At 34.1% G+C, this 11356-nt stretch overlaps 5 protein-coding genes and 1 long non-coding RNA gene across 8 annotated transcripts in view; 3 read left to right on the top strand and 3 right to left on the bottom strand.

The window, feature by feature from the left end:
- Positions 1-11356, top strand: part of LOC135835800 (uncharacterized) — a 467845-nt gene that overhangs the window by 71720 nt on the left and 384769 nt on the right. The window lies entirely within an intron of this gene.
- Positions 9-1694, bottom strand: LOC135835793 (mitochondrial import inner membrane translocase subunit Tim17-B). Its single transcript, XM_065350218.1, has 3 exons — positions 1531-1694; positions 1035-1191; positions 9-953 (listed from the first exon to the last, which is right to left on the bottom strand). Exons 2-3 carry the CDS (start codon positions 1179-1181, stop codon positions 594-596), a joined length of 507 nt encoding a protein of 168 aa, XP_065206290.1. The 5' UTR covers positions 1182-1191; positions 1531-1694; the 3' UTR covers positions 9-593.
- Positions 1993-3523, top strand: LOC135835786 (putative methyltransferase C9orf114). Its single transcript, XM_065350210.1, has 3 exons — positions 1993-2378; positions 2453-2679; positions 2749-3523. Exons 1-3 carry the CDS (start codon positions 2118-2120, stop codon positions 3350-3352), a joined length of 1092 nt encoding a protein of 363 aa, XP_065206282.1. The 5' UTR covers positions 1993-2117; the 3' UTR covers positions 3353-3523.
- On the bottom strand, positions 3663-5372 carry Rpe (Ribulose-5-phosphate-3-epimerase). 2 transcript variants are annotated; one of them, XM_065350216.1, is made up of 5 exons: positions 4939-5372; positions 4536-4807; positions 4339-4446; positions 4047-4268; positions 3663-3945 (listed from the first exon to the last, which is right to left on the bottom strand). In XM_065350216.1, exons 2-5 carry the CDS (start codon positions 4773-4775, stop codon positions 3823-3825), a joined length of 693 nt encoding a protein of 230 aa, XP_065206288.1. In that variant the 5' UTR covers positions 4776-4807; positions 4939-5372; the 3' UTR covers positions 3663-3822. The 2 variants fall into 2 exon arrangements, with proteins under 2 accessions (XP_065206288.1, XP_065206289.1); XM_065350217.1 differs by lacking the exon at positions 4939-5372 and adding an exon at positions 4895-4913.
- On the top strand, positions 5638-6514 carry LOC135835794 (coiled-coil domain-containing protein 12). Its single transcript, XM_065350219.1, has 3 exons — positions 5638-5937; positions 6025-6136; positions 6221-6514. The coding sequence occupies exons 1-3, from the start codon at positions 5798-5800 to the stop codon at positions 6362-6364; spliced, it is 396 nt and encodes a 131-aa protein (XP_065206291.1). The 5' UTR covers positions 5638-5797; the 3' UTR covers positions 6365-6514.
- On the bottom strand, positions 6785-10374 carry dmpd (F-box protein dmpd). Its single transcript, XM_065350208.1, has 8 exons — positions 10137-10374; positions 9252-9678; positions 8930-9178; positions 8664-8850; positions 8390-8549; positions 8154-8310; positions 7957-8085; positions 6785-7860 (listed from the first exon to the last, which is right to left on the bottom strand). Exons 2-8 carry the CDS (start codon positions 9630-9632, stop codon positions 7513-7515), a joined length of 1611 nt encoding a protein of 536 aa, XP_065206280.1. The 5' UTR covers positions 9633-9678; positions 10137-10374; the 3' UTR covers positions 6785-7512.

Genomic DNA, 11356 nt, shown 5'->3' with positions numbered 1-11356 from the left:
AGCATAAGTATCAAAAAAGACGTACGAAATTTTATTTACGTTCAGACGAAGCTGCAAGGTACACGATTACAGACCTATAAATAATATACAACAAAACAAAACAACATCCTTACATGTACTATAAAAACCTATACACTTCGAACTGTATCATAATTACCATAATAACCTAACAACGGTAAGCTAAGGCGAAATTATTTGGCGTATTACTACAAATAAATATACTACAGCACGCAGATGACCAGAAGCTAAACATTGACATTAATTAAACTTAATAGTTCGTTAATTTTAGTCAAACGGTAATAATTATTCGTAGATCACGGATCACCTGAAGTGAATTTTGATTTCAATCTCATACGATACAGTCAAGTATTAGATTTTTATCAATATTTCTTCTGATACTTGACATAACCATATAATTTTTTTTCACGTCCCAACTAATATGATTCTGTTGATGAAGTAAACATAATAATTTTGTTTCATGTTGTTTCGATTAAAAATTTAACGATTGATCTATTTACCAATTCTTTAGAAAAAAAAGAAAGAAAAAACAAGATCAGTCAATAATGAAATGTTACCGTCACTAAATATAAATATTACTGAAAAGACGCTGGATTTCCAAATGGAGGTTGCGAGGAACCGAGTACCGAAGGATCTTCAAATACGGGACCCTGTTGTCTGAATTGTTCGGCGTTAAATCGTGTCATTAATATTCCTACACCTTCGATCATTCCTAATAGAAAACCGCCGATTAAAGCACTTCCGGCCATAGCTGGTAACCCATTTCTTGCAGCCAAAACTCCACCGGTGACAGCTCCACTGATGATGGAATTCCACGGATCTTCCTTTTTCCTATAATATACTAACGAACAATCGACTGTTGAAAATACAAATCCCCATATAGCGAAATTTCCACCGAATACAGGAGCTCTTTGCTGAATCGTTGTCAAACTTCCCTAAAGTTGAAACACAAATATTTTAGTATGATACACCAACACTGCAAACAATATTACTACTCGGTTTGAAAATTTTCGTACCTGAAGACGTCTTTTAATTCCACTAGGCGCATTTCTAAATCCTTTTACACCTTGAAACAATGAACTTCCAATAGCTCCCATCGCAAATGCACCACCGCAATCGTCGACAATACGCCATGGGCACGGTTCTCTGGCGTATTCCTCCATAAATTATGATCTGTAACAAAATTCAGATTGTAGTATAAATTTTCTGTTGATTTTCACGTACGGATCAACCATGTTTTTTATATGATGCAATCGATACTCTAATGCACCGCTCAGGTACACCGCCTGTTTAGACGACGAACTACGCTTCGAATCTCAAAATAACGAATTAGGTGATCATTTTTTACAATGAAAATGCTAATAGAAATGAGTCTGCAAATTTATATCCTTCTATTTTGAAATACTGCAAGGATAAAGGTGTGTAGAAAACTTTGAAAAGAAGGACGAAGCTCAATATTACGAGAGTCAATTCTAAGGTTAAAGCACGTATAAATCCATAGTAGATACTCACTTAGAATACGTATAACACAGGTCACAAACTAAAAGTGAATTTTCGAATAATTTAATTACATAAAGAAGCTATTTTAAATAAAATAATCGTGTAATTACACTTTTTATTCTGAAAAGACAAGATCATTTCATTGCACGGTTCAGATAAAAAAAGATCGATCTTTTTAGGTTTTGAGGTCAAGTTTTTGAAAAATTTAAGCAGCGTTACCAAATTAAGAATTTAAAAATGTAACAGCTCGCTGTAATAAAATTATTATTTTTACTGATTTGTCAGAATTTTGGGCAAATGATACAATTTAAAAATTAATTAACTCGCTACAATAAAAAAATCGAGTAATTTTGGTGAACTCTGATGAACTCGAAATAAAAACGAGAAGATGAAAAATTTTTGAGAATTGAACCGCTATTTTGTAATCATTAAATCAATGTTGTTGAACATGTTGGAAACAAAAACAGTGATAAGATTATCCAGAAAAATTGATAAGAAAAAAACGTGAAAATTTGAATTTAATTAGTTGATTAATTAAATTAATTAAATAAAAAACAGAGCTCTACTGAAATTCATTATTTTCAGTTCAGTGAGTAAATATGGCTCCTAAAGTGAAACAACCTTGGGAAGATCTGAACTACATAAAAAGAAAAATGAAAAAACAGAAAACAGAAGCAAAATTGATAAAGTCCACCAAGCAAAAAGAAGAGAAACCTCCGGAAAAAACTTCAGTTGCAGAAACACCTACTTTGAGTATCGCTCTTCCGGGTTCAATTTTAGATAATGCTCAATCTCCTGAATTACGTACATATCTAGCTGGTCAGATTGCCAGAGCTGCCTGTATCTATAAAGTAGATGAGGTGAATATCGACTTCAACTATCACGTATTGTTGTAGCCTTAATCAAGTAAAATAATTTGTAAAACTCCTTCTAGATCATCGTATTTGATGATTACGGTCAAATTGAAAATGCGTACACTGCAGCAACAGACAAGAAAACAAAATGTTGCGAGCAATTAGCTACAATTCTACAGTATTTAGAATGTCCGCAGTATCTGCGCAAATATCTATTTCCGATTCAGAGTTCGTTGAAGTATGCTGGACTGCTGAACCCTCTGGATGCTCCTCACCATATGAGAAAAGGTGACCAATTTCAATTCAGGTACTTTGTTTTACCATTCGTTTGCGATTCATAATCTTGGTGAAGTATTGAATTGAATTTATTTTTCAGAGAGGGTGTTGTGTTGACTATACCTCCAAAACCAGGTCGTGGTTCTTTTGTAGATGCAGGCCTTTTTAAGCCAGTGATTGTCGATAAGGTTCTGGAACCTCACTTCCGGGTAACTGTGAAATTAAGTCCAAAAGCGTACGAAACGACAAAAAATGGATTCGGCACCGTAGTGTCTCCTCTGACGCCAAAAAAAGAAACCGGAAAATATTGGGGTTATACAGTAAGAATAGCAAATTCACTCAATGAAGTATTCACCAAATCACCGTATTCGAATGGATATGACTTAACTCTTGGAACCTCTGATAAAGGCGCATGTGTCGATGAGATTGACCTCAAATCCAAATCATATACTCACGGTTTAATAGTCTTTGGAGGAGTGCAAGGATTAGAATACGCATTGGAAAACGATAACGCTTTAGAAATTGATGACGTTTCCTTATTATTCGACCATTACATCAATATTTGTCCGGAACAAGCCTGTCGAACTATTCGGACAGAGGAAGCAGTTTTAATAACTTTGGCAGAATTACGTACAAAGATTAGTCCGAATATGAATGATTCCGTTGCAAATATTCCTACTACTATGGAAGAAGAAAGCAGTTGAAAACCGTTTTTTGTATGAAATAATGTAATTATCATGTTAGACCATGTTTATTTAAATTTTGCTCAACTTTTTATATTGTGATGTGTTTCTGCAAATATAATGGATGAAAAGATTTTTTTAATGTACCCTGATATGTATTTTTATTATCGAAATAAATTTGTTGAAACATCATGTTTTCTTCTTTCAATATGAAAGAGATAAAAAATGGCTTATCAGTGTTTTGCAATTTGAAGCTAAGTTATGCAGTATGCAGTAAACCTTCTCCTATTTTTCTATGACGCAAATAGGTAGAAATAACTTGGAAACAGAATTTGGAAAATTATTGTAATTCTTTAAAAATACATTTTACAAAATATCTTGAAAGAGAAAATTAAAAAAATTACTACCTATCCCTAGACGTTTGGAAAGAAAAATCCTTGGTAACAATTTTTCAAGGAACACCTCACATTTTAACAACAATAAACAAAACCTCATTTCTGAATTGAATAACAACAAATTGCATCATTTACGACGGTTCTCATCTTATCAATCACATATTTTGGATCTTTAGCAGCGACGACAGCAGTTCCAGAAACAATCATATTAGCTCCGGCCTGGAAAAGATCAATGTAAATGAAATGGTGTTGTATTTATCGAATCGATAAAGTAAGGTCGATGCATCTCGATCCAATATACTTTCAGAATAGCAAATTACCTCGGCACAAGCATCAATCGATTCTAATCCTACGCCACCATCAACTTCGATATCTAGCAATGGGTAATTAGACCTCAGCCATTTCACTTTTTTCATCATATCGGGCATAAATTTCTGTCCACCAAAACCTGGTTCGACAGTCATAATCAATACCATATCAGCGACGTCGATATATTCAGCAACAGCTTCAACTTTCGTGTTAGGTTTGATGGCTAAACCTACCTATAAAATTGAAACATTATGGAGTCTTCTTTTCAGTTTATCAAGCAGGTTCAACGTAAATCAGTTTTACCATCATTCCAGATTCTTTAACTTTTCTGCATACGAATGGTACGTCAGTACATGGTTCAATATGAAACGTATAAAGCTGAACTCCGGCATCTGCAGTCGGCTCTATCCACTAAAAATTCATAAATGTACATTTTATTTTAAATATCATCGCTAAACTATTAGCTAATTAATAAAGTGAGAAAATGGATAGGTATTTACTTTATAAGGTTCTTGAACCATCATGTGTGTTTCAAAAAAAGCATCTGGAATGTTTTTACGCAAACATTTCACCAGAGGATGGCCGAATGTTATATTTGGTACAAAAGTTCCGTCCATTACATCTAAGTGAATGTAATCTGCTCCATAATCCAATAACCGTTGAGATTCTTGAGCTAAATTCGATAAATCGGCATTCAATATAGATGGACCAATCTGAGCGGATATATTTTTCTTTTCCATTTTGGAAACTTATATTATTTCCGAGTTAGAGGCTATAACAGAATTACGTTAAGGTTAGTTTATCATTGAAATGAAAATTTTACATCAATTTTTTTATGTAATTCATACGTAACAATCACCAAGTATAACAAGATTGATACGATGTAATGTAACTGAAGCTTACGTTCGAATTAACCTGGACCTGAGGTGGAGAAAGTTGGGTGTAATGATTGAACGTTTGAATGTCAAGTTTCGATGGATACAACATCGAGTGTTATCGACGTTGCTAACAAATAACAACCACTACCTGAGGAATCATGGAACGTCGCAGTCGCAGTTTTCTTCAGAAAATTGAAAAACATAAGTAAATTTATCTTTTACTACGAAAAAAGAAGAAATCAATGACGATTTTGATGTAGTATTTTAAAGTATTCTTATCTCATGAATCGAATAGCGAAATGCACACGGCACATATTTTCCAAACCGGTTAACTTTTGACGCACACGACGTGATGATTCTGAGCTTTTTATTGCTTTAATCTAGTTTTTCTCTTTACAGCCGAAATAATAAGAAAAATCTCCTTCCGGACTTTCCTAGTAGGTTTCACTTTCAAGTTTCAGTAATCAATTTTTCATTTCCCGGCATTTTTTATCAGTTCAACTTCCCCACCTTTGGAACCCCTGTTTTGCTCTTCGTTCGCGAATGATTCGAATCGAATATATTTTCCATTCTCCTGGACCTCACGTTGAATTATCATTATTATCAAGACAATCCAGAACGTGAATGCCCATTAATTCCTTTTTTTTTCCTCCAAAGTTCCACGCTACGAAGCCTGTAAAAAAAATTGTAAACATGCGGGAAAGTTGTTGATGAAAAGAAAAGTGATAACGTTAGAGAAAACTGCAAAATTATTGGAAAAAAAATCGTAAATTCTTCCCAGTTTGTTGATTTTTCAAAAATTTTGCATTTTATTTTCGTACGTAAGAACTTCAGTTATGATATTTTTCTATTATTACTAAATACCTAACTGTTTTTTCCCTGCAATGGCCACCACCAACGGTGGCATCGGATATGCCGAAGCTGAGGCTCTGAAAAGACGAGAACGAATTCTCAAATTGAGGAAAAAAGTTGAAGGAAAATCAGAGGACGAAGAAAACAAAGAACCAGATCCTGAACCTTCCAGGTATCTTTTTAATGCATCAATGTATTCTCGATAGTAATTAATTTGTTCGTATAGTTTGTCCCATTGACGTATCATTTTTTCGTTTAGTCTGCCATCAAATAATGACGATGAAACGCAAGATCAAGATACAGATAGCACCGTTGAACCGCAAAAAATTGAAAATGAAAGGATTAAGGATTCAATTTTGAATGAAGAATTGGTAAGGCTTCTTTAATTCATGTATCTGATCTTGTACTCTGTACAGTACACTGGATAAATGAAATAACTTTATTTTTGAACGTAGGATTTGAACCAATTAGCTCCTAGAAAAATCGACTGGGATTTGAAACGTGGTATCGAGAGAAAATTGGAAATGCTACAGGAAGCGACTAATAATGCGATCGCAGAATTAATTAGGGACGAGATGGTTGATGATATTCAAGTATAATTCAAGGATTAGAATCCAACTCCTGTCGTGATTTATGTGTGTATGATTTGTGCTTTTACAATTGTATAGTTTTGTATTTATTTTTATCATTTTTTTTTCAGAACATCCATCATAGTAAATAATATCGAATAAATTATGTTACATGTTCAACTGTTTTGTTGATTTTATTTGTCATGACACGTTGAATGAATAGTCGAATCATGACGATAGATTCACGTCCGATATTCTGAAGAATTGACTTGTCTGTATTTCGTGAAGGGTTCGGTCTCGAAAATCGTTTTACGCAAAAATGGCCAACTTTGTAAATTACATAGAATGTGAAACTCTTGAAAGTTCATGGTGAAAGTTGCTAATCCATTCACCATCATCCACATTCAACCATTTCGATGATCATGAGAATATGAAAAGAAACTCCAAAAATGTAATAAAAAGTTTATTCAGTTAAAAATCTTTCGATATAGATAACATAACTATTGTTTGTACATTCAAATGATAATTAAAACTTTAAAAAAAACTCTCGATTTTAAAAAAAAGATAAGTTTTTAAACATCATTTGGTTTGCTAAGAAACTCAATTTCTTGGCGGCTTTCAGTTTCGAGGTGAAGAGAACATTTTTCGTGTTACGAAACAAAAGAAAACATATTGCACTGGAAAAATGCTAAGACTATAAATATCAACATTGTGAAAACATGAATGTAACTCAGGAAAATTAAAGAAAAATTGTGAAAATACATTGGAAAATGTCAGATTTTATAACTGAATAAGAAAATATCCGCCTATCTAAATTAATTTTCCCCTGAAAACACTTTTATAAAAGCACATCGCCTGGGTTCATAAAATAAATTACCTATAAATAATTTAATAAATAAAATTATAAAGTAAAGAAATTATCAGTTTTTTTTTTCAAATAATAGATGATATATCCTAACAATAAAAATTATATTATGTATTTTAAGGAGAAAAAAAGATATGGTTATATTTGTACAGTGTGTATTGTAATATTATAAAAAATCAATTTTTCAGAAACGTCCATTTCATCAGTATAAAAAAAATTACTAATTTAAAATTCACATAAAAAAATTATTTAAAAAAAAAAAACGACAAAAACCAAAAGTCGATGTTTTTTTTCTCATTATTTTCGCCAGAAATCATTTCATTATTCTGATGGTTTTATTGCGTAATTTTAAAACGCCTCTTGGCCGTTTGAAGGTTTGAGACGTATCCGAAACCGATTTCCTTTTAGTAGGTTTCGATGATCGTCCTTTGAGAGCACTTTCGCTCTCACTATTTGCCTGTTCTTCGCTATTTGTTTGCATCTCTTCGGCACTTTTAGAACTGCTCGACGGTTCGTCTGATTTGGTCGACGGCACTTCGGATTGCGCTTCTTTAGCGCCTATTTCGACGAGCTCATTTTTTTCCGCGACTTCTTCAACGGATGCAGCAGCAGCGGCTACCACGTCGATAGGCTGAACGACTACCATTGGTATGATGACTCCCTATGTAAATAGAAGCGTCGTTGTAGTGATAATTACAAGTATGGAATTGGAATTCGAGGAAACAAAAACATCGAATTAATCGTGCTCGTAACGTACCTGATTTGATAATGCTTCCATGTCTTCGATCGGAAGAGTAGCAACAGGAGTACCGCAAGCTCCGCAAATCGGATTCAATGGAGATTTCGAACGCCAATATTGCAACTCCGTTTTACATTTATTTAATTCCTAAATTCGAACGTCGAATTAGCTCGGATTCGGTTCGCGTATCTAAATTCAACGACTCGTTTACATACCTGCAATAATGTACTATACTTCCTGGACATTTCTTCGTTCTTTTTATCGTTTTCATCCAAACGAGTGGCATACGCAAGGATGGTTTTTTGTTGGTCTGCCATTTTCGTTTTATAACTTTTCAGTTCTCGCTTCATCGTAGTCAACTGCGAGTTATACCTTCAAGCCGAAATTAAACACAGACGTTAACCTGCCTCAATTTGTAGCTTCAATTTTTTCACTCCGAATTTCAACTTACAGTTTCATTCCTTGTTTTATTTTGCGAATGCGTTTTCGCAAAACCATTTGCGACTGCGAACGTGAAGCAGTCGCTTCTTCTTCCGTAATTGCGAATTCCATCGCTAACGAACTGTCATCGAATCTAGTCGAGCAAGAACTACTCGCTCCTACGGTACCTCCTGGAAAAACATTCAAGATTTCGAATTAGAAGTAAGCAATGATAACAGTTTCTAACTGAACAATGTATTCAATCCGAATATAGGTTTGGTTGAGGTAAGTAAACGAACACTTACTAGGAGAATAATTAGTTAAATCGTTAACGCAATACGTGACCTCTGGTAAATTCGGTTCTAATTTCTCTTTAAAATACTCCATAGCCATAGTTGTCAAATCAAATAACTCGTCCGTTACTCTATAAGGCCTAGGTAACTTGGGAGTTACTTTTATATAGAATAAAATTCGATGAACTTCATCTAAAACCTAACAACACAAGCAACAATTAATCGAATTCGAATAACTCGCGTTAACATTTACACATAACGATCGGTTCAGTACTTACTTCACCAGGAAAGAAATACATGAGCTTTTTTTCTATATGTTTGCCAAAAGTGCAGTGCAGTAAATTTAAACGCATGTAGATTGTTTCTACAATATCGAACTCGCAGGCCAAAGGATGCTGTCTACGGGCAGATTCACGTCGTGGCATTTGTGCTTTAATACTTTGAAATCTAGTCAACATGGAATTTTGTAATTTGTTAAAAGTCAAATTCAACAATGACCCGCATATTTGGTCCATTCGCTTATTAACCTAAACAAAACAATGCATTATTTAGACGCGCCCAATACTAAAAAAAAAATCAAACAAACGATAAAATCATTACAATTCTTAAATTTGCCACGGTTTTGAATCCAGTATAAGCTACTATTTTTTGAAGTATTTCCGTCGGCAAGTCTAATAAATTCAGACTGGATTTCGATGGATTATCTTTGGAATGACAAGCGACTTGGTTATGAACTACCGTATTTGATCTCGTAACACAACCCACAGTCGATAATTTGCCCGAGGCTACGTCGACACTCGATGGCAGCAAATCTCCGCTCGAAATGGTATTTTGTAACCTCGTCGACACCACTGGTACGAGTGATTTTGCATCTTTACCACCGGCGCATCCCTTGGATGCAATTATATCCGAATACGATGGAAAAGAACCGTCTCCGCCGTTGGAACCGCCACTGTTGCTTTGCAGACGGGTCGAGACCATGTTGCTTGAAAGTTCTATTTGGAAAAATATCTTGAAGGCTTTGCAGCTGAAACATAAAATCAACGATTGAGTTGAAAAAACATAATGATTTTTGTAAGTCTATGTACAATACCTACAGCCTCAACTAAACTATCTAGAGCTACAAGAACTCAAAACCTTCAACATGCCGAGATCGCTTTAGGTAATCTCACTCTTGGTCACACATCAGACTATCATTTTTCAATAATTTCAACTAAAACGTGTCAAAATAAATCCCTTCGTGTGATCAAAATCCTGTTCGCAAGTTACACTCGTAAACGAGTAGAATACGTCAAACTTTCTCGCATTCGTTCCCAAAACTCGCAGCCTTCGAATTCATTTCATCGTCAGAATAAATCCTAGCATACTTTAAAATATCCCTCTTCGATACTTTAAACTTATTGTAACACTCTGCACGGTAATAAATCGGCGGAAAAACAAAAGAAATACACCATAATTAAACGTCCATTTTGACGGCAAAATTACCTCCGTTAAAGTTATACACTTCGTTACGATTCGCGGTTCATGTATGATAAATTATTTTCATAACTACTAACGAATACAAACACCATTCGAAAACGATTAAATTGGAAAAATTTAACTAGAAAACTGAATTTTGAAACTTAATAAAAATTAATCTCTTTGTTACAGTGAAATGGAAGCTTCTTCTACAATACATACTACCTAATTTCCATATCCCCTAATCGTAATCGGTAATTCAACATCGATGCCTGTGCGCTTGTTCCATGCAAGGATTTTTCAGAGAGGGGGTAATAACAGAGTGGTCAGTTTTTAGCGATCAGCGACATCGATAATCGCGAAATATCGATTGTGTTTGAAATTTGAAAAAGGCAAAATTTTTCTCACGTCAGCAAAGAAAGTCGATCGTTTTTGTCATCGATAATATTGTGTTGTAAGCATTTCGAGAAAATTTCAGTTGTGGTTGTGGTTTTTTTCACTGAAAAAACACAGAAAGACGAAGGAATGATGGGTAATTTTTTCAAATTTTTTACTTTTTCGGAAATTAAATTGATTGATTTCAATTTTCAAATTTGGAAACTCGATAGGTTTAAAATTTCAAAAGTACGACGGATTGTTGAGAGGATTATTTTACGTTTGGATTTTGAGTCGTAATTCCAAACGACGATCCCTATTAAAAAATCAGTTTTTTAGATCAAAATAATGAGAAAAAATTTCGGTCAATTATTTGCACCAAGCAGCACGTGCCCTCAATTCCTCAAATGAGAAAGAATTGAACTAGGTACTCATCACAAATCATGAAATTCCATCACGTTCATTAATATCGAATCTATCCAATTTCTGCAATTTCTTACGAATCCAGGCCTGTGTTCTAATTTGATGAATAAATCTGTCTGAAGCTGTGAAAGTTGTCCAAACTTAGGCGCAGACAACATAATCTTATTTCGTAGTTGAATATAGGGTCATTCGAGTCTAACTACATATGAACATCTTTGATTTTTTTAGTTCCTATAATATTTTGATGCAGATATTTGTCGAATGAATGCAATATTTCGAAAATATTTTAGCCTATAGGCCTAGCCATAAAAAAAGAAAGAAAACCTCGAAAACTAGAATATGACGAGCACTTCGTCGACTGTGTACAATTTTCTTTCTATTTCGCGTCGCTATTTCGAGAATATTTTATTTTCAATTTTTACCTCGATTTCAAAATATGAGTGATGAGT

This window comes from Planococcus citri, chromosome 2 (assembly GCF_950023065.1).
Source record: "Planococcus citri chromosome 2, ihPlaCitr1.1, whole genome shotgun sequence".
Taxonomy (NCBI): Eukaryota; Metazoa; Arthropoda; class Insecta; order Hemiptera; family Pseudococcidae; genus Planococcus; species Planococcus citri.
This window is presented reverse-complemented; position numbering and strand designations above follow the sequence as displayed.